The sequence below is a fragment of the Ranitomeya variabilis genome, chromosome 2 (assembly GCF_051348905.1).
Source record: "Ranitomeya variabilis isolate aRanVar5 chromosome 2, aRanVar5.hap1, whole genome shotgun sequence".
Lineage (NCBI taxonomy): Eukaryota > Metazoa > Chordata > Amphibia > Anura > Dendrobatidae > Ranitomeya > Ranitomeya variabilis.
In genome coordinates this window covers 987037109-987061271 of record NC_135233.1, presented here as the reverse complement: position 1 = coordinate 987061271, position 24163 = coordinate 987037109, and the positions used below count along the sequence as shown (strand labels likewise).

Below are 24163 nucleotides of genomic sequence, written 5' to 3'. Positions count from 1 at the left end.
GCTCCTGGTGCTAAAATGTAAGCAGTTCTTCTTTGTTTGATGGCTTGTGACTATCCATCATCCTCTTGATTACATTCCAGAGGTTTTCAATGGGGTTCAGGTCTGGAGATTGGGCTGCCCATGACAGGGTTTTGATGTGGTGGTCTCTTCATTATATATGAATTTGTTCTACAGTATTTATACTGTACCATTATGGGGGCATGCACTGAGTGGTTACAGTCACTGTTCACTATACTGTGAGCAACAGTTGTAAGCACACCACGGGCCCATGGCAGTTTGATTGACAGCTCATTCTGCATCCCTACACTTAGCGGTGCTGTGTGACTGTAGCCACTCCGTAGATGCCCCATGAGTAAAAGCTTGCAGTTTCCAGGAGGAGAAAAGTTAATTTTCTCCCAGTAGCCAGACTTGCAGTAAGGCAGCCAGGCAGTATTGTAAAGCTATTTACCTGCATATTAACCATATACATACCGTATCTACAGGTAAATATTGGTTTACAAAGTGACAAGTCCCCTTTAAAGGGAATCTCTCAGATCAATCCAGACCCAAAACTGTAGATGATAATTCCAGTGCACCACTCTGTGCCCTCTTGGGGTAATTGTGTACTATTTTACCAGTAAGTCCAATAAAAAATAATCAAGGCACCTGATATATTCCTCGAAAAGTTTTATTTAATAAAACATATGTAGGATTTTTTAAATTGCTTAAATTGAAAATTAGCAATGTTTTAGTCAGAGAGCAAGAGATTGCATCAGTAAAAGTGTGGATGACACTATCCTCCAAAGAGCAACATGACCCTATAAACATTTTGTGGGTTGGGGGATCGTTCTGACATACAGTTAGGTCCATATATATTTGGACAGAGACAACATTTTTCTAGTTTTGGTTATAGACAATACCACAATGAATTTTAAACAAAACAATTCAGATGCATTTGAAGTTCAGACTTTCAGCTTTCATTTGAGGGTAACCACATTAAAATCGGATGAAGGGTTTAAGAGTTTCAGCTCCTTAACATGTGCCACCCTGTTTTTAAAAGGACCAAAAGTAATTGGACAGATTCAATAATTTTAAATAAAATGTTCATTTTTAGTACTTGGTTGAAAACCCTTGGCTGGCAATGACTGCCTGGAGTCTTGAACTCGTTGACATCACCAGACGCTGTGTTTCCTCCTTTTTGATGCTCTGCCAGGCCTTCACTACGGTGGTTTTCAGTTGCTGTTTGTTTGTGGGCCTTTCTGTCTGAAGTTTAGTCTTTAACAAGTGAAATGCATGCTCATTTGGGTTGAGATCAGGTGACTGACTTGGCCATTCAAGAATATTCCACTTCTTTGATTTAATTAACTCCGGGGTTGCTTTGGCTTCATGTTTTGGGTCATTGTCTATCTGTAGTATGAAACGACGACCAATCAGTTTGGCTGCATTTGGCTGGATCTGAGCACACTGTGTGGCTCTGAATACCTCAGAATTCATTCGGCTGCTTCTGTCCTGTGTCACATCATCAATAAACACTAGTGACCCAGTGCCACTGGCAGCCATGCATGCCCAAGCCATCACACTGCCTCCGCCGTGTTTTACAGATGATGTGGTATGCTTTGGATCATGAGCTGTACCACGCCTTCGCCATACATTTCGATTTCCATCATTCTGGTAGAGGTTGATCTTGGTTTCATCTGTCCAAAGAATGTTCTTCCAGAACTGTGCTGGCTTTTTTAGATGTTTTATAGCAAAGTCCAGTCTAGCCTTTTTATTCTTGATTCTTATGAGTGGCTTGCCCCGTGCAGTGAACCCTCTGCATTTACTTTCATGCAGTCTTCTCTTTATGGTAGATTTGGATATTGATGCACCGACCTCCTTGAGAGTGTTGTTCACTTGGTTGGCTGTTGTGAAGGGGTTTCTCTTCACCATGGAGATTATTCTTCTATCCTCCACCACTGTTGTCTTCCGTGGACGCCGCCCAGGTCTTTTTGCATTGATGAGTTCACCAGTGCTTTCTTTCTTTCTCAGGATGTACCAAACTGTAGATTTTGCCACTCCTAATATTGTAGCAATTTCTCGGCTTGTTTTTTTCTGTTTTCGCAGCTTAAGGATGGCTTGTTTCACCTGCATGGAGAGCTCCTTTGACCGCATGTTTACTTCACAGCAAAACCTTCCAAATGCAAGCACCACATCTCAAATCAACTCCAGGCCTTTTATCTGCTTAATTGAGAATGACATAACGAAGGGATTGCCCACACCTGTTCATGAAATAGCCTTGGAGTCAATTGTCCAATTACTTTTGGTCCCTTTAAAAACAGGGTCGCACATGTTAAGGAGCTGAAACTCCTAAACCCTTCATCCAATTTTATTGTGGATACCCTCAAATGAAAGCTGAAAGTCTGAACTTCAACTGCATCTGAATTGTTTTGTTTAAAATTCATTGTGGTAATGTCTATAACCAAAATTAGAAAAATGTTGTCTCTGTCCAAATATATATGGACCTAACTGTATCACCTTAAAGTTGAATATGTGGTCACAACTAAGGTTGTTACAATCATTTGCTGTTTATCATTCTAGCTTTGAACAGCTTTGCATTAATTTTGCAAATGAACATCTTCAGCAGTTTTTTGTACGTCATATATTTAAGCTTGAGCAAGAGGAATACAATGCAGAAAAAATACCCTGGCAGCATATTGATTTCACTGATAACCAGCGCGCTTTAGATGTAATTGCACTCCGACCCATGAACATCATCTCCCTCATAGATGAGGAAAGTAAATTTCCACAGGTAAGGATTTTTTATTTATTTTTTTAAAAGTCCTATTAGAAAGAGAACCTTGATATCTATATTAAAAAAGTCAATTATTTATTTTTTTCAACGCAGTCTAGAAAACTTGTTGTTTTAGACTATATGGACACTTTTTCGTTAGAACTTATGGCCCTAAATTTTTATGATTAGTAATCAGTCTGCTGATGCCTTGACAAGACGGCGTTATATTACAAGTGAGATGGCACTGGTTCTTGCTTAATCCCTGAAGGACTAGTGGCTGTGTGAGGGCTTGCCTGTTTGTGGAATAAGTTGTATTTGTCTGAGGAAACCTTTTGGGGTTCATACAACTCAATACCTTTCTTCGATTAATACTTTATGGGAAGGTATAGAAAAAAATCAGCAATTCTGTTTTTTTTTTACATTTAAAATGTTATTCTTTTTATTTGCTATACCAATAAAGTGTTAAAGGGAACCTGTCAGGTCCCCCGTGCCCTCAAATTCAGCAGCAATCAGCTAAGTGTGATTAAACTCCCTCCCTAACCAGCGATGTATAACATAGTTCAGTTAAATAAATGCTTTAAAAAGTCATTTATAACCTCTGTTTTTCCTATGCTAATAATGGCTTTAACTAGTTGACTTGTAAACCCTCCTTCAAGGTTATCACGCCCCTGTGGGGGTGATAACATAACATCATGGATGTGTCAGAGGCTGCAGACCATTGCACTGCATCTGTCTGCAGAAGGTCTCCATTGTTTGCTTTGAAGACTAGTGGCCACCTCCCCTGTGCTAATGGCCACACCTGGACCTGGGTGTTTATAACTCCCAAGTTCCTGTTGGAGTTGCCGGTGGTATTTTCTACTTGCACTTCTCTGTTGAGGCTTGGAGCTGTAGCAGTCTGCTAGTGTCCTCTTGGAGTTTGGAGGGCGTCAGCATTTCTCTCTGAGTCTACACAAGCTAAGTGTCCACCTTGTTTCATTTATCCTTGCTGTCTTTAGTATTAGTTTAGTGCTTGGTTCCCTTTCCCGTATCCCTTTGTGTTGCACTTAGTCTGTCCTACACTGTGTGTGACACATAATTTGCATGGTCCGGCCTCATCACCAGCCACTGCATATCTGCTCACAGGCGCCACTCATTCCAGCAGTATCTCAGCGTCTCTGAAGCCGGGTGTACGCTTCCTTGCTTCAGAGACGTGCACTGCATATGTCCAGAAGTGCAGAAGATGGCTTCCAGTCATGCGCAGTGTGTCTCTGAAGCCAGGTGTATGCTTCCCAGCTTCAGAGGTGTGCTCTGTGCATGTCCAGAACTTCTGAAGATTACTTACGGTGATGCACAGTGCCACAGAGTTTAACTGCAATACAAACTGCAATGCAGTGAAAATCACACCTGAAACCATATAAAAAGTGGAGAAGCCCCAGTGCTAAGTCTTTTGTTTGCCATAGAAACTATCTTCTAACCATGATCATGTTGCAGGGAGCCATTGGAGTGACAAAGGAAGCAATCTCCATTTGTCGAACACCCTACATGGCATGTGAAAAACTTATCACACAATTTTTTTATGCCATTTACCAGCGTAAATAATCTGTTCACAGTGCTTTACGGGTTGTTATGATTATCAATTATATTTATTTGATTGTAATGTTTATTTTGGAAAGGTGTCTTAAAAAGTGTGATTATTGTAATTTTATTTCGTTCATCTTAATATATACTTACCTTGTAATGTCTTCACATCCTGTTCCGTCCAGATGTGTCCGGATTCCAGAATTCCAAGCGGCGGAAGTTCACCGAGCGCCATATTAGGACACCCAAGTGATGGGTGTCCCGATATGAAACCTGCTGGTGGTACCAGCCTCTTGCGTGGTACCACCAGTGAAACACCGTCGCACCACACACACACACACACACACACTGTATACGTTGTACGCACCACACACACACACACAAAACACACTGTATATGCTGTATGTTCCACACACACACAGTATACACCGTACGCAACACACACACACACACACTGTATACGCCGTACGCACCACACACACACACACACAAACACACTGTATATGCCGTACGCACCACACACACACTGTATACGCCATAGGCACCACACACAGACACTGTGTATGCCGTACGCATCACACAGACTCTGTATACACCGTACGCAGCCTCTTGTGCGGTACCACCAGTGGAACACTGTCACGAACACGCCGCTGCCAGGATCAGCCGAATGATTCACTGACCGCCACCATCTTTGTACCGGAGGAGCACATGCGCGGTTTTAATGTGACCGCCGCTATGTCTGCACAAATATTACAGCAGTCTGATTTACTGCGCCTGAGCGAATTCCACGCAGGTGCAGTGAATCTTTCGGCTGATCCTGGTGGCAGATGCACGATGTGTCTACAGGCAGAGGAAGCCGGTCACACTAAAGGGGTTTTCCCATGAACGAAAGTTCATTTTAAAAATTGACTGAGTCTGACCATGTAAGGAGCGTACCACATCTCCTGGGCAGGGGAGGAAGCAAAAGACAATACTGATATTACAGCAGGGGATCACAGTGAATTCATTTTGTCAGGTAAAATATTTCACTGACTATTTTTAAACAATATTTTACCTCACAAAAGGGAAAGAGAGAGTGGATAGGTGGGTGAGCACATGGGGGGAGAGATTCTCAACGCTGCAAAGCCTGCCCCCATCGTGACATTACCTCCCTCCCTATGCAATAGCATCGGGCCTCCATTTAGTTGATTATAATTTTGTAGAAAAAAACATCCTTTGACCTGTACTGGTATACAGTATCTCTATGTAGCAGTACAGTATACCTGTAAAGAAGAAGAATACTATGTAGCTCTTTAGACAGAACAAATATTTTCCTATGTTTATTAGTGCAGCCTGTGGCTCAATACTAAAGCTCCTGCCCATAAATTAAAGCATCGACAGGTGCAGACTTAGTTGTGCCACATAAAATGCTATGTATTAATATTACTGAGAGCAATATATAAGTGTACACCTGTGATTTTGTATCAGATTAGTTAGTGCGACCATTTAGAAGTATCACTTATCATTGATTTTATAATGTGACCTCATAATACTGTCCATATAATGTGCTATGCCCTATTATTTTATAGCAGTCTAAATATATCCATACAGAGAGGTGTTACATAATTTTGCTAAACAGTTAAAATTATAATTGTACCCCAAAATAGATTGGATATTAGCCATATAAGTGTTCCAAATAGTAGTGTCCCAACAATTAGTGTACAATTTATTGGTTTACTCCATGAATTGAATGGGTTACATTAATATTTTTTTTTTCTTAAGGGAACTGATGCTACTATGCTAATAAAATTGAATAGCATTCATGGCAAAAGCAATATTTACATTGCACCTAAAAGTGTACATGACACAAAATTTGGGGTAAACCATTTTGCCGGACTTGTGTATTATGAAACTGAAGGTGAGTGCTATGTATTGTTTGTTTCTGATATACAAATGCTGTATAAGTATGTAGTGTGATACAATAAAAAAGTAGTTTATTACCATTTAGTATTGCTCATATACGATGCAATGCTTAGATTTATACTACACATTTATTTCATGTTATATTTGAAAAGGAAACAGAGAAAAAAAAAATTGTCAGTAGAAAACAAAAAAACTATATTTTTCTGTTTAAGATTAAGAATGCTTTACTCATTTTTTTATATTAAGGATTCCTGGACAAAAATCGAGATTTGCTAAGCACCGATCTCATCCTGCTGATGCATTCCTCTACCAGTAAATTCCTAAAGCAAATTTTCCAGGTGGAAAAAAATTCCAACACTTCTATTCGAGGAATTATTAGAAACACAGGCCTTAACTACCAGAAGGTTAGCTTCTTAATGTTACCTAGCCTTTAGTTGTGGCATTTGATTATGTGGGTGGCTGCATATTGGGACAGAATTATGTAGTATTAGGATTTTTTAATGTTTTGTATGCGAACAGGTTTACAATCCATAAGGAATAAGAGGTAAATAATACAGGCAGCACAATGATTTCTCACCAAAAGAGGTCAATTTTTTTCAATAAAGGGAACCTGTCAGGTAGGATAACGATATTAACCTGCAGTGATAGTTGTAATGGGCTGGGTTTTGGAACCACTGTGCCAAAGCCTAAGAAAAGCCTAGAGGGGCGTAACTAGGTGCCTCACCAAATCCAACCTCAGAGACATAAAGGCTGACGATTCCGCAATTCTAGGAGAGGCAAAGGAGGTGGAACCAGATACTACTCCAGGACTGACCTCACGTAGATGGCAACTGACCCCCTAGGGATGGGTATTAGGAACGGCCCGAAGGAAGGAACAGTAGATTCAGGCAGACACTGTAGGAACACGAGAACCACGTATACGGACTGGACCTGCTGATGAACACATGAGCACTGGCTGGTGTGGACTGGACCGGCTGATGTACAGATGAGCGCATGCAGATACGGATGATAGACATGCAGGCGAGTATGGCTAACAGACAGGTATACAGGAATATGAGCAGTGGGACCAGAGAATTGACAAGAGTGTTATGAACAAATTTACAACATTGCACAGGCACCTCCCATCAGGTGGAGGTGCCTTATATAATGGGTGTCTCCCAGCCATTGGCTGTGGACACTTTAGGATGACATACGCTGTCCATTTAAGATGACGGAACAGAGCGCACGCCCCAGAGTGCCCCAGGCATCAACAGCTGGATTAGGAAGTGCAGGAGAGAGGCCCTGGTTGTGAGTGAGTCGGCATCACTGCCGGGTAAAAGAGGCAGAAGGCAGAGACGCCAGTGCTACTATGGGTAATCTTCAGGTTAATAGCATTATGTAGGTGCCCAGGTGCTGTAGTTAAAGTGTGGCACATAGGAGAAAATGAACATCATTCCTGCCAGGAGCTGCCAGCTCTCAGTCATACAGGTGTGACGGTGCAAATACAGATACAGTCACTGCCCACTATACTGTAAGTGGTGGCTGTAAGCACTCCCTGACACTCCTCAGTGCAGAGCCAGATGTGAGAGTGAATGATGAGAGTGAATGTAGATGCATAGGCACGACTGTGTGACTAAAAGCCAGTGGCTCCCAGGAGAAATAAATGTAATTTCCTCCTGGGTGCCGCACTTTCAGTACAGTGGCTGGGCACCTTCAGAATGCTATTAACCTGCGGAGTAACCCTATAACAGTGTTATCAGACATGACAGGTTCCCTTTAAATAAAATTTCCACCCTTAAATCCCATTTTTTAATCTAAAAAGCTCAACATGTTTTGCTGATTCATTTTATAAAATATTTTTGTAAGCATATATTTTTAATTCTGATGAGGAGCTCAAAAATCCTTTGCATGTACAACTAATCTATCAAATTCTTACTGTCTGTAGCTGTACTGCTTATGACTTGGACTCCGTGAACTTCCTATATTTTGTACAATATAGACAAATATTAAAAATTTGAATACTATTGCTTACATTTTGGGTGATGATTTTCCCTTTGTACAGTCAGAAAAAAAAGTAGTTTTGCACAGAAGATCAAATTCACTATACAGTTCCTGTGAGAATGATATGCTCAAAACATATTACTCATTAATGGTTAATTTTATTTTTGATTGATACTACATAATAAAGGACTACATTGTAATGTTCAGGCTAATATTAATGTGAGCCCCAGTATACCAAACAAAATATTTAACATGTTATATTCTACCTGCAGATCACAGATACAAATAAGTCCTTACATACACTTGGAGGTCAATTCAAACAGTCATTGGAGCAGCTGATGAAAATTTTAGGCAATTGTCAACCTTTTTTTGTTCGATGCCTCAAACCTAATGAGTGCAAGAAGCCCTTGGTAGGTGCGATTTATCATATTGATAAACATATTGTACATGTGTATGTGGTGTTTATGTTTTATTTTTTATTGAAATCCAAGTTTTTACACAATGGAGTTTCATTTAGAGCCCTTTAGGCTGTGCGCCCACGTTGCGTTTTTTAAGTGTTTCCAACGCATTTTTCTGCAGCGGAAACTCTTAAAAAAAACACTAACAAAACACATCCCATTAATTTTAATTGCATTCTGCAATTGCTGTGCCCATGGTGCGTATCTTTCGGCAGCGGAATCGCATCGCGGTAAAATGCGCAGCATGTTAATTTTTTTGCAGAATCGTGGCGACTCCACTGCCATAGGCTTGTATTGGAACGCTTGAAATCCGCAAATATTAAAAATGTTAGTGGATTTCAAGCGCATTTGCTGCAGTTTTGTAAATCAAAACCGCAGCAAATAGGAAGTGACATCATGGGCATCACATCATGCCATCCCATGAGCATCCCATAATCCAGGAAGACGAGAATCCCAGATCATTCCCGTTTTCCTGGATGATGGCTGCTAGCATGGACTGGTATGATGACATGGCGCTGTATGTCCCTTTCATGATCAGTGTGGTAAGTGTCTATGACTGTGTCTGTGTGTGTGTCTGTCTGTGTGTGTGTGTGCTGTATTTGCAGTGTATGTGTGTAACTAGACATAGGCCGATGAGACTACTACTCCCATCGGCCTATGTCTGTTCCCCTTCAGTGGCAGCAGGATCAGGTCGATGGGAGCAGTATTTCCCATCGAACTGTTCCTGCTGTAAAAAAACACGATATTCTTTTTTTTGCCCCAACCAGATATTTTTTATTGCCCCCCCCTTATTTTTAAAAATATTTTTCTCCTCTATTATTATTTTTTTCAGCATGGCCCAATATTATTAATTTTATCCCTTTGGGGGGGGGGGGGGTTTGCCCATTATTTTGTTGTCCCCGAAATAAATTTTCCTTGGTGGCCAGTGGTTACCTGTGGAAATAAATTATACATACCTGTCCCCGCCGATCACCACCTAACATAGAATTTAAAAAAATCACCTAGACACCTAATTCCCCAAAGCCCTCGTTCACCTTAAAATAAAAGTAAAATAACAAACCACAAAAGATACCTAATCTTCGTAGAATCCATTTTAAATGAGGGCCCCTGTTGTGAATTCCGTTCTGGAGCTCCCTCCTGTGGTTGCTAATGGTATTTTTGTGAGTTCTGCCCTTGGGCTCCCTCTGGTGGTTTCGAGTGGAACTGCTGCTCCTTTAGGTAGCTGTGGCAGCTGCCTTCACTAATCACCTTGCCTGGGTTTGTTATTTAAACCTGCTCTGGGCTTTAGTTCATGCCAGCTGTCAATGTTCTTGGTTGGATTTGGTTCTCTCCTTGGATTTCTCATATGGCCTGTCCTTGTCAGCAAAAGATAAGTTTTTGCTAGTTTTGTTTGTCCATTTGCTTGGACTCTATTGCTCTGCAAATATGTCTCTTTTTGTCCAGCTTGTCACTATGTCATATTCAGGCTAGCTGGAAGCTCTGGGAAAGCAGATTTGCCCCTCCACACCGTGAGTCGGTGTGGAGTTCATTTTTGTAAACTCTGCGTGGATTTTGTAGTTTTTAATACTGACCGCACAGTATCCTTTTCTCTCTGTCTATCAAGTTAGTATTGGCCTCCTTTGCTGAAATCTGATTTCATTTCTGTGTACGTCATTTCCCTCTTCATTCACAGTCAATATTTGTGGGGGGCTGTCTTTCCTTTTGGGGTTTTCTCTGAGGCAAGATAGCTTTCTATTTCCTTCTTTAGGGGTAGTTAGTTCTTAGGCTGTGAAGAGGTGTCTAGGGAGAGTCAGGAACATCCCACGGCTATTACTAGTGTTGTTGTTAGGATTAGGGACTGCGGTCAGTAGAGATACCACCTTCTCAGAGCTCGTCCCATGTTGCGTTTTAGCCACCAGGTCATATCAGTGTGGCCTCTTAACCACCAGGTCATAACAGGCCCCACGATGATCTAAAGTTTAGAGCAGCCACATAACATGTGGCTGCTCTAAACCGCCGCCACCAATACAATGAATGGGGCCGCAAAGCGACCCCATTTATTGTATAACGAGTTCACCCGAGTGCAGCTCGGGTGAACTCGGTCGGAGCTGAAGACGTCAGCGGTACTCACTGTGGCTGCGCGGACTCCCCGGAGATGAACTCATGAGCGTGGGAAATTTTCCCACGCTAATCAGTTCATCCCCGGTCAGCAGAGATGATTTAATTCATTCTGCAGTGGTTTACAGCGGGGCCGGTAGTATTAGCACCGGTCCCCGTTATAAACTAGTTAACCCTTTGTGATGGATTTATGGCACGTGACTTGACTGTACTGCGGAGAGGTATGGATATTGTTGTTTTGTTTTTGTTTTTTTTACAGAACAAGGTTTTTTTTGGGATTAGCAGAATAATACTTTTTGTCAAAAACTTGGTGTGATTAATTAAAAAATCTTTTAATGAAATAATGTGTGTGTCTTTTTTAACCCTTTACTATTCTAGGATTAATAATGGAGAGGTGTCTTACTGACACCTCTCCATTATTAACCTGGCTTAATGTCACCTTTCAATAGCAAGGTGAATTAACCCATTATTACCCCATATGCCACCGCTACACGGCAGTGAGACGAGAGAGGCTAAGTGCCAGAAAAGGCGCACCTTATAAATGCACCTTTTCTGGGGTGGCTGGGAGCAGATTTTTTTAGCCGGGGGGGCAAAAACAATGGTCCCTCTCTAGGCTATTAATATCTGCCCTCAATCACTGGCTTTCCCTCTCTGGCGGAGAAAATTGCGCGGGAGCCCACACAATTTTTTGCTGCGATTATAGCCTCTAATTTAACCCCTAGAGTTCCAAATTTTTTCTAACACAAGCTGCTAAATTTATTAAACACTTACATCAAAAAATAGTTTTGATATGACATGGTTTACTGTATGTAAACCATGTGTCATATCATGTCGGGTTCTGTAATGATTTTTGCGCCAGGGTTAGGGCTAGGGTTAGGGCTAGGGTTGGGATTAGGGTTAGGGGTGTGTTGGGGTTAGGTTTGGAGTTCGATTTGGGGTTTTTCCACTGTTCAGGCACATCAGGGGCTCTGCAAACATGACATGCTGTCTGATCTAAATTCCAGCCAATTCTGCATTGAAAAAGTCAAAGGGTGCTCCTTCCCTTCCATGCTCTGCCATGCGACCAAATAGTGGTTTACCCCCACATATGGGGTATCAGCGTACTCGGGACAATTGCACAACATCTTTCGGGGTTCATCTTGAATCCAACAAGAAAATAAAATGGAGAAGAGGGGTTGGACTAGGAAATGACCTCATAGAAGCTTTTTTTTTTTGGTCCCAACTTTATTTGTGCACAAAAACGCTTAGAAAACGCTTAGAAAAAACGCATCCAAAAAGCATAAAAAACACATCAAAATCCACATGCGTTTTCCCTGGCAAGGGTGTGCAGTTTTGATGAGAAAAAATCTGCCTCTATTCTGCAACGTGGGCACATAGCCTTATGGATATGATTGGAGAAGTAAAACCCAAGCAACAGACAAATCTTAAACACATGCAGATTAGTATGGTTTTTGAGTGCATGCTAAATGCTAAACATTTTCATGACCTGAAATGTTAAATGTTGTAAAATAAATGTCACTTATAAATCAAATTAAAAATAAGTATTTTTTAATGCATTTTTTGAAATCTTTTTGAATAATGGGACATAATAAATAAATAGAACTTTGGAAAACTCTTTTCATTCACACTGCAAAACTGAGAGTTGATCAAAAGATTTTTTGCCCTATGTCCTATACTACTGTATTTGAAAAATGCATTCACTTAATGCAGGAATTAACAGATCAGCAAAGAGAGAATCCTGGTTTTATGCATGATTTTTTTTCCTCCATAGGCAAAAAAAGAATCCTGTTTTATGTTTGATTTTTTTTCCTCCATAGACAAATGAAAATAATGTTGGACTAGATCAAATGTATGCAAAATAAAACAAAACAGTATAATTGAAAAAGACAAAGACAAAGTTAGTTACTTAATTAATTTATAAAACATGTCAATGTGTATTTACCTCTCCAACTTGTAACCTGCATGTTTCCTTAGCTGTTTGATCGAGAACTATGTATCCGACAACTGAGATACTCTGGGATGATGGAGACTATACGAATCAGGAAGGCAGGGTATCCAATACGCTACAGTTTTTCTGATTTCTTCCACCGTTTTCGAGTGTTGTTACCATTAAACTCCCCTAGCCGCAGTAAGGTAAATATTGAATGTTTTTGACCAAAATATAACTTCATATTTAATAATGTATTTATTATCATTTAATTCTTGATCGATTTTGACATGTCAGCAAATGTTAAATGGGTGTTACCATCTTCAACACTTATAAATGCCTAATAGGTTTTATTATTTATTAGGGATTTATTTACACACTTCTCTGAGAAAATGGCTGTGAGAGACACACTTCTCAAACTTTTCATTTCTTTGTCTATATTCATTGTTACCACCAGCTCAAGGGCACCGCAATGGGGAGCTTTTGTGCCCTCCATGTATGCCAACTGGTTTTTGTGCTGGTGAGACTCCAATATAGTTCTCTAAATGTGGCATAGGAAGATAAATCTCTAGCCAAAATCTGGCAAAGGTATCTTTTAGTTGTGGTTGGACACAACACACATACTTTTAGCAATGTTGCAGATATTGAATTGTAATGAGTAATGAATTATAATTGTTTTAAATTTACATCCAAAACTGATGCAAACAGTGTGCCATTTTTGATGTAAAGTTCCCTAGGAGCCGACATAGACAGATATAACTGATATTTATGAGGAAGCTAATGAACAGCTTTCAGAGGCAGAATATTGCTATCTGCATTTCCTCAAGGAAAGGATACAGAGTGGTTATAAATCAGCCTCAGGAGGTATTCTTCTAAAACCAAAGTTTTCCTCTACCAGACAGATGATACCCTTTTTCATAAAATTCACAGGAGTATGAAGCTAAAAAATAGGACTAATTGCTAGCCTTTTTATGTCTGAGCCAACATCCTATTGGAGCCCATTTGGTACAAATAAGTGCAGTAAATATTTGAAAACCAATTTGATTACTGTTTCTCAAACATTGTAAAGCACAAGTGTGGGAGAGGTATGTAATAACAAGAAATTTATCAACTGTAAATGCTGAGGATTATTTGGCTAAATATATACATTTCTATGACAAAAAAACAAACAAATGGAAACAACCTGTAATGCGTATATAAATGAAGTCTATGATGTCAGTGGATCTCAAAGGGAATTTAAGTTTTAGATGTTTTCTATGAGTAAGTGTGAAAAGGCAGTGGTTCTCATGTTCTATCCCTTTGAGATTGTGCGTAGAAGATGAGAATAGGACAACCTCAATTGTGAAAAAGTTGGGACGCTGTATAAAATGTAAAAAATACCAGAATGCAATGATCTTAAAATTTCTTATAGCCATATTTTATTCACAACAAAACATAGATCACAGATCAGAAGTTGAAAGTTTGAAATTTGTCCATTTTATTTAAAAAAAATTAACGATTTTACAAATTGATGGCAGCAACATATCTCAGAAAATTTGGGGCGGGGGGCTATGTCTAGAATTGTGTAGCATCCCCTCTTCACTTTATAAAAGTCATTAAACATCTAGGATGTAAGGAGACCAATTGCTGGAGTTTTGGGAGAGGAATATTGTCCCATCTGTTGTAAGATTCTATTTGATCAACAGTCCTGAGTCTTTGCCAGATTTTTCATTTCACAATTTACCAAATGTTTTCTACTGGTGAAAAGTCTGGGCTGCAGGCAGTCGGTTCATTACCCAAGCTCTTCTTCTGTGAAGCCATGCTGTTGTGATGAATGCAATATGAGGTTCAGCATTGTCTTGCTGAAATATGCAAGGCCTTCTCTGAAATAGACATTGTCTGGATGTGAGCAGATGTTGTTCTAAAACCTCTTTATAATGCTCAGCATTGATGGTGCCTTTCAAGTGTAAGCTGCCAATGCCATAGGCACTAACTCAACCCCTTACCATCAGAGGTACAGGATTTTGAACTGTGCACTGATAACAATCTGGATGGTCCCTCTCTTCTAGAGTCCGCAGGACAAGGACGCAGCGTTAGTGGGTTCCATAAAAAATGTCACAATCTGATTGGCTCAGTCCATTTTAAATGAGCTTTGTCTCAGAGTAGACAGCAGTGTTTTTGGATTGTATTGCAAGGCAAACTGTGTTCCCAATGATTTATGGAAGTATTCCTGAGCCCATGCAGTGATTTGCACAACGGAATCATGTCGATTTCAATGCAGTGCCCCTTGAGGGCCTGTAGATCACTAGAATCTAATATTGACCATCGCCCTTGTCTCTTCTGCATTGGGATTCCTTCAGAATTTCTAAATCTTTTGATAGTATTTTGTTCTCTGTGGTGGGATAGTCAAAGTATTTGTAATTTTCCATTGGGGAATATTTTTTAGAAATTATTTCTCAATTTTTAGATGCAGTTGCTCACAGAATGATGAACCTCTGACCATATTTTCTTTTGAGAGACTCTGCTTTTGTAAAATACTTTTTTTTATTCACAGCAATATTTTAGTTGAAATTTGATCGTCCAGTTGTTTTTCATTAGTACCACTTACTTACTCAGTCTTTTATTAACCATGTCTTAACTTTTTTGAGATGTGTTGCTGGTGTCAACTTTTAAATTATTTTTTGTTTGTTTTTATTTCAAATGAAATGGAATAATGTCTAACTTTCCACTTCTGATCTGCTAAAGATAAAAGGGATTAGTGGATGGTTTCCGCGCTTGCTGATAGTTATTGAGATATATACCCCAGTGAGGTTAAACGAAATATTGGTATGTTCAATGTGCTTCAGAGTACAAATTACTTCTTCATCAGAAAAGACCACAAGTATACAGAGACAGCAAGGGAATCACTTAAATACCGTATTTTTCAGATTATAAGATGCACTTTTTTCCCAAAATTTTTTTTGGGAAAATGGGGGTGCATCTTATAATGCGGATATATCTTACCGGTACCGTTGCTGCAGGCTGGGATGAGGGAGTGTCCGTCGCTCCTGCAGGTGCCCGGTGGTGCTGCGGGGTTGTCCAGTGCTGCTGCGGGTGTCTCCGGTGCTGTGGGGGGCTCTGCCGACATTTCCATCAGCACATGCACCGCAACCCGGTGGCCATTTTCCCGGAGTCCACTGCACAGGAAACCATGGAACTTTGGGGGCTCTGGAATTTCACAAAATGTCGGCAGAGCCCCTAGCAGCGCCGGACACCCCGTAGCAGCGCTGGGCATCCGCATCAGCTTCGGATACCCCTGCAACACCGCCAGACACCCCTGCAACACCAGACACCCGCAGTGGTGGGCCACACATCGGAACACCCCCTCATCCCACCCTGCGGCCTGCAGCATAACCCCACTCCTGCCTCTACCAGCAGCGACCCTGGGACCCCGCTTCATTGCAGCCACCTCCCCCGGAAAGCAATAAGACGCTTGGATTATAAGAAGCACCACCATTTTATTTATTTTTTTTAAATTCCTATTTTTCTCCTCAAAATTTGGGGTGCGTCTTATTATCCGAAGCGTCTTATAAGTTGATGTAAAAAGACAAAAATCCATGCAACACATTAATTCCTGCACTGACAGTGTCAAAGGTCATCATCATCTTATATTCTCAGACTCTTCTGTCTCTCTGAGATTTGAAGGTACCTTTTAATACAAGTAATTTCATGTCCATAATGCTATGATCGAGGAGACAAAAATGTATTGCCACAGGTAGATCCATTCTTTTTTCTCTTATTGTATGGATATGAGAGTTCACCCTTGTTCTCAGTTTCTGCCCTGCGTCGCATAGATTTATGTCTTTTTACATCAACTAAGGAATTTGCTCCTCAGACCATGTGGGGTCATCATAACATAGAACCAGACCCCAATCAAAGGACAATAAAACATTCACACTCCTTATCTATAAACTGTTCCAATATTTATGGACATAACTATTTATCACTCACATAACGGTAGTTCTGCTTCACGTCACCTGTCTTATCTATGGCATTGTTTCTGTGCTGTGCTGTGCATAAATATGTGATTCTTCAGAATTTGTATTAGTCTATGCCTGATGAAGGGACCTGAGTAGTCTCGAAAGCTTGCAATTTGTTACCATCTTTTCACTTAGCCATTAAAAGGTATCAACCACTGAGGACTCTCAATTCTAAATATTTTTCTATCCACTGGCTAACATAGTACCAAGATATATATCTTTCCTGTATCATACTGAGGTAAAAAACCCACCAAATACTGAATGTGTGCACGTGGCCTCAATGTATGAAAATCTCATTGGTTTGATCAGAATTTCCAGTGTGACACCATTATGCACACAAATGACTAAATACTGAGAGAAAAGAATAACCCAACATCAGCAGTTTATTGAAAGTTATCACATGGATTCTGTTAACTGCAATTTCTTTCTGTTTTAGTTGGATCATCTTGATTGCTGCATGGATATTATTAGGGCAGTCATAGGAAAAGATGAAGACTGGAAAGTAGGAAAGACCAAGCTTTTCTTGAAGGTAAGATATTATATAAAACTACTGGCATGATATTTTATTTTCCTAATCACTGTATACACAGAGTTGATCGAGCGCTGTGTATATAGAGTGGGAAGCAGAAACGTTGCTTCCTTCACCCGTCGTATTGATAATGTGTTTGCCAATTGTTGAGAGGAAGTGTTGGATCTCAGCAGACCAAGATCAGCTCTGGAGTCAATTCAACTGAATATGCCCTTTAGCTGTGCCCAATATCCCAGCCCCAGTAATCAGCAATAATAAGAATACATTTATATATTGAAATTCCCCCCAAAGGTCTTTTCTGTGGTCAAAATGTGTGAAAGATTTTTTTTATATAAAATGTACCACATAGGAAAAAATAAATAAATACCGTGGATGAAACAAAATAAGAGCCAAAAGCCACTGTCATTCCAAATTGCTGTTTCTAACATTGTTACCAAATACCTTAATCAAAACAAAAAAAATGTGTGTCTGATACAGAAACAATGTCTATGGAGGAGGGAACACAATTGAAAATGTATTTCAGTGGTCCTTTGTTTAGACAAAAAAAATGTGAAAAATAGACATAGATTTCCTGTCTATTAATGGGGGAAAAACAATATGAAATTGACTTAAACATTACATAAAAAATAAAAAGATAAGCAATCATTATTTAAATGTCTGAAGGAAAAAAAATGTAGAGCTCTTAAAACCTGCCTGTGCTCAAAGTAAAAAAAGGAGGCCTGTCGTGAAAAGGAGAAAATGGCCCGGTATTGAACTGAAATTTGCATTATAATTATCGTTTCTCCTTGCGGAGAGTGACATGATAAGCATGACGAGGTGAGGAGACTTAAAGCCGCAATGCTCCTCTGGGAAATATGCACATTGCCTTCTTAGAGAGGAAGAGGACTAGAACTTCTAGTCCTCTTCCTCTCTGAAGAGACAATTTGCATATTTCCCAGAGGAGCATTGCGGCTTTAAGTCTCCTCATCTCGACATGCTTATCATGTCACTCTCTGCAAGGAGAAACGATACTTCTTGGATCCCGGTCAGACACCTCTCACTCAGCCAAACCAGATCTCCACTTTGCACTGACGAGGGGCAGTACCCCGAAACAGTGTCTGCAAATTGAGATTCTGGTTTGGCTATTATCCTAAGTCATGTGACAAGGCTCGTTAAAGGGTCGACATTGACTGTTAGGATTGCTACTTCCAATAGGTGGCACTAGAGTTCTAGTCCTCTTCCTCTTTGAAGAGACAATTTGCATTATAATTATGTAACTCATGGTATATACAGATTTCTATTCTGCTTTATATCTTTTGAGCACATATGTCACCGTATAGGAAAGGAAATAAAGTAATTGTCTATTGCTGTTCTTTGTCTAGGATCAACATGATACAAAACTAGAGGTGGAACGTGACATCAAAATCACATCCAGCGCTATTCTCATACAAAGAGTGTTGAGGGGATTTAAAGACAGGTAAACTATTTTGATGTAATTTTTGTGTGATGTGCTCTTAGAAGGGTACTGGCCGAGCCTACATCCCCTCACTGAAAGTGTGTAAATAATGCACACTTTATTTAAGCCAGTACCAGAAAACAAGGGGAATTGTTTAAATTTTTCTAGCACATAAGCTTAGCATAAAGCATGCCCTCATACAGATGCAGTATTTATGCTCAGCATATAGAGTATTTAGTTGATGTTACTGCAATCTGTATTAGTACTAACCAATTTTCTTGCAGATACTTTGCATGAGTAATATATGCATTATCATTACTCGGTAAATAATGGTAAGATTTATCACATTGGAACTCCCATCAGAAAGGTCCCCATACATATTAAAATTGGCCAGACATGCCAATTTTGTAGAGAAAGGATGACCCTCTAATGTTTATAGCAGCCTCTCAAGTCTACTCTGACAGATGATGTCACAGAAAAGAAGGATCAAGTATTTCCAATGTATGTACTCCATTGTTAAAGGGGTTATGCCATCTTTTAATTATTAAGGTCAGGCTTGACTATCAATAACCAATATCCGGCTAATACCTCACACCTTAACATTCTCTGGTTCCTTTACTATCTATATATTTAATTGTCTAAGGGGTACTTCCGTCTGTTTGTCTGTAACTTCTGTAACGGCCGTGACCAATCAGCGATATTGGGGCGGGAGTTAAACACCGACAATACAAAAGACACACTGGCGCTGGGCTATAACCCAAAATCTAGCTGCAGGCACCTTGGCAAGTTGTGTGCAAACCCCTGCTGAACAATAATAAATCAATAAAACCAAATAAAGATGCCGCGCTGAAAAGAGGAACTGTGCCTGTGAAGTGAGTGAGCACCAGTCACCTACCTCACTGATATAAGCTCGCGTGTCCACTAGATTGGACAGTTGGCTACTGCAATGATGTCCTCCGTGAGGTTGAAAGGGTGGCAGCGCTTGCAGTGCACAGATCAAAAAGGGAGCGTCCTCCCGTAGTCTCGCAAGTCCGCTAAAAGATCACGGGTTATTCCCGAAAGGCATTGCTGGGAACGGAGCATCGCGACGAGCATCGCTAAAGGCCTGGGCTGGATCCGGGGCCGCCGGAAGGTAAGTATATAACTATTTTTTATTTTAATTGTTTTTTTAACAGGGATATGGTGCCCACACTGCTATATACTACGTGGGCTGTTATATACTACGTGGCCAGTGTTATATACTGCGTGGGCTGTATTATATACTGCGTGGCCTGTGTTATATGCTGCGTGGCCTGTGTTATATACTGCGTGGGCTGTATTATATACTGCGTGGCCTGTGTTATATGCTGCGTGGCCTGTGTTATATGCTGCGTGGGCTGTGTTATATACTGCGTGGCCTGTGTTACATACTACGTCGCTGTGCTATATACTACGTGGCCTGTGTTATATACTGCGTGGCTGTGCAATATGCTATGTGGGATGTGTTATATACTGCGTGGGCTGTGTTATATACTGCGTGGGCTGTGTTATATACTACGTTGCTGTGCTATATACTACGTGGGGTGTGTTATATACTACGTGGCTGTGCAATATACTACATGGCTGTGCTATATACTACGTGGGCTGTGTTATATACTACGTGGCCAGTGTTATATACTGCGTGGGCTGTATTATATACTGCGTGGCCTGTGTTATATGCTGCGTGGGCTGTGTTATATACTGCGTGGCCTGTGTTACATACTACGTCGCTGTGCTATATACTACGTGGCCTGTGTTATATACTGCGTGGCTGTGCAATATGCTATGTGGGATGTGTTATATACTGCGTGGGCTGTGTTATATACTGCGTGGGCTGTGTTATATACTACATTGCTGTGCTATATACTACGTGGGGTGTGTTATATACTACGTGGCTGTGCAATATACTACATGGCTGTGCTATATACTACGTGGGCTGTGTTATATACTGCGTGGGCTGTGTTATATACTACATACATATTCTAGAATACTCGATGAGTTAGAATCGGGCCACCATCTAGTATAATATAAGAATGGAGATTATCTGAAACAAACCCGTGTATCAATAAAGGATATTTATTACACACAAGCCTACGGTTATTATACTATTAAATTACCACACTAGCACCATATACAATAATAGCACACAACAGTAATATACAATTAAACCCACAATTACCTAATTATATTTGCCACCCACCTAAAAACTACACACAATAATTACAGCCCACTCACCTATCATTCACTATCCCTACAGAGATTAAGGGGTTAATAATAGTGATACTTAGCTGACTATGACCAAGAGGCTGCTGGATCCTGGTGTGAAGGTTCTGGATGGTGGGAAGAGGATCCTGGGAAGAGAGGGAGGGTGCATGAGAGTAGTGATGGGGCACTGATTGGGGGCACTGTAAAAGGAGGATGTTTTTTTCTCTAAAATATTGTTAATTAAAGGGGGACTCTATCCACCTCTACTGGGGTCTGATATTAACTATTAATGTCAAACTCGTCCATTAATAATTCAGTATACAAATATTAGTGATGCCTTAATGTTATCTGTTCCTTATACTATATACTCACCGTGTATCAGTAAGGAATATTTATTACACAGAAGTCTAGAGACTATTACATACATACTGTATATATTTATGTCCAAGCTATTGACTATAATTATATATATGTATATACATGTATTTATACCACAACACTAATACAGTAATAGCAATACAATATCAGACCCACAATTACCCAAACATATACCACCCACATTACCTAATCACACACATCCAATAAGCAGCCGTCCCACCTAACATTTGCTATCCCTACGGCGATCAAGGGGTTAATAACAATGATATGGATAGAGGGGGTTAATACAGGTGTATGCTGGGCCCTGTAAGTAAGGGATTATAGGGGAAGATACTTAGACCAATGTGTTCCTCATGCTGCCAGTGGAATAAGAGCGCAAGCGCATGTCTCTCTCAGATATTTACATCCAGCCAAAGTGGAAGTGCCCAGTTTCATGTAAGAGGAAATGATGACAGCCTATTCTATTATTCCCCACCCACTGGCTAAGGTTCATTCCTAATTGAACATGTTTTTCAGCAGTTTACTGGACATACCTATTGTCTCCCCTCCTGAGCAACCAAACCACACTGTGGCATTATATCAGTGGGGGTATTATATCAGTGGGGGCATTATATCAGTGGGGGCATTATATCAGTGGGGGCATTATTCATATGGAATTCATGTGCAGGCGTTATATATACATACACTGTGTTCCAAATTATTATGCAAATTGGATTTAAGTGTCATAAAGATTTAATCGTTTTGTTTTTCAAATAAACTCATGGATGGTATTGTGTCTCAGGGCTCAATGGATCACTGAAATCAATCTTAAATACATGTGATAATTAGTTTTCCAGGTGATTCTAATTAAAGGAAAACTACTTAAAAATGATGTTCCACATTATTAAGCAGGCCACAGGTTTCAAGCAATATGGGAAATAAAAAGGATCTCTCTGCTGCTGAAAAGTGTTAAATAGTGCAATGCCTTGGACAAGGTGTGAAAACATTAGATATTTCACGAAAACTTAGGAGTGATCATCATACTATGAAGAGATTTATGACTGAAACAGAGTTCATGCAGATAAAGGCATATTGAGGAAGATTTCTGCCAGACAAATTCATTGATTTAAGTGAGCAGCTGCCAAAATGCCATTACAAAGCAGCAAAAAGTTATTTGAAATTGCTGGTGCCTCTGGAGTCCCTCAAACCTCAAGGTGTAGGATCCTTCAAAGGCTTGATTTGGTGCATAAACCTGCTATTCGGCCACCCCTAAACACAAGCAGAAATGGTTGCAGTGGGCCCAGACATACATGAAGACTATTTTTCAAGCAGTCTTGTTTACTGATGAGTGTCGAGCAACCCTGGATGGTCCAGATGGAAGGAGTAGTGGATGGTTGGTGGATGGCCACCATGTCCCAACAAGGCTGCGACGTCAGCAAGGAGGTTGAGGAGTCATGTTTTGGTCCAGAACAGCTGGTAGGGCCCTTTAAGGCTCCTGAAGGTGTGAAAATGACCTCTGCAAAGTGTATAGAGTTTCTGACTGACAACTTTCTTCCATGGTATAAAAAGCAGAAACGTGCCTTCAGGAGTAGAAGCATCTTAGTGCATTGTCATGCATAATCTCATGCTGTCATGCTGCAAAGAATACATCTGAGTCATTGGCTGCTATGGGCATAAAGGGAGATAAACTCATGGTGTGGCTACCATCTTCCCCTGACCTCAACCCTATCGAGAACCTTTGGATTATCATCAAGCAAAAGATCTATGAGGGTGGGAGGCAGTTCACATCAAAACAGCAGCTCTGGGAGGCTATTCTGACTTCATGCAAAGAAATACAAGCAGAAACTCTCCAAAAACTCAGAAGTTCAATGGATGCAAGAATTGTGAGGGTGATATCAAAGACGGGTTCCTATGTTAACATGTAACTTGGCCTGTTAGGACGTTTTGGAGTTAAATAGCTTTTTTGTTCAGTGAATGTGACCTCCTAATGCTGTAAATTCTTCAAATGAGCATTTTCAGTTCTTTAAAACATATCAAACGTTTAGAAATTCTACTGTGCCTAATAATTTGTAACAGTGCATTTTGAGTTTTTATTCATTTTAGAGATTATACTGTTATTATTGGGAGGTTTCTTCAATAAAATTCGATGTATACTCTATCGGGTGATGACTTTTATTAGACTGATTGTCATTTGCACCAACCATTTAGGAAAATCAGAGAAAAATATCATTTGCGTAATAATTTGGAACATAGTGTAGATATATTTGCATACATGGGCTCACCTGCAATATCTATTTGTATGTATATATATATACATATATATATATATATATACACTCACCGGCCACTTTATTAGGTACACCATGCTAGTAACGGGTTGGACCCCCTTTTGCCTTCAGAACTGCCTCAATTCTTCGTGGCATAGATTCAACAAGGTGCTGGAAGCATTCCTCAGAGATTTTGGTCCATATTGACATGATGGCATCACACAGTTGCCGCAGATTTGTCAGCTGCACATCCCAAAGATGCTCCATACAAGGCAGGATGGATCCATGCTTTCATGTTGTTTACGCCAAATTCTGACCCTACCATCCGAATGTCGCAGCAGAAATCGAGACTCATCAGACCAAGCAACGTTTTTCCAATCTTCTACTGTCCAATTTCGATGAGCTTGTACAAATTGTAGCCTCAGTTTCCTGTTCTTAGCTGAAAGGAGTGGTACCCGGTGTGGTCTTCTGCTGCTGTAGCCCATCTGCCTCAAAGTTCGACGCACTGTGCATTCAGAGATGCTCTTAGGCCTACCTTGGTTGTAACGGGTGGCGATTTGAGTCACTGTTGCCTTTCTATCAGCTTGAACCAGTCTGCCCATTCTCCTCTGACCTCTGGCATCAACAAGGCATTTCCGCCCACAGAACTGCCGCTCACTGGATTTTTTTTCTTTTTCGGACCAT

General features: G+C 40.4%; 1 protein-coding gene across 1 annotated transcript in view; it reads left to right on the top strand.

Moving 5' to 3' along the window:
* Positions 1-24163, top strand: part of MYO7B (myosin VIIB) — a 249175-nt gene that overhangs the window by 117493 nt on the left and 107519 nt on the right. The window contains exons 13-19 of the mRNA XM_077290932.1: positions 2557-2767; positions 6068-6203; positions 6455-6612; positions 8461-8598; positions 12718-12876; positions 17105-17197; positions 18559-18653. Of these exons, the coding sequence (XP_077147047.1) occupies positions 2557-2767; positions 6068-6203; positions 6455-6612; positions 8461-8598; positions 12718-12876; positions 17105-17197; positions 18559-18653 (990 nt within the window). The remainder of the gene's footprint in view (positions 1-2556; positions 2768-6067; positions 6204-6454; positions 6613-8460; positions 8599-12717; positions 12877-17104; positions 17198-18558; positions 18654-24163) is intronic.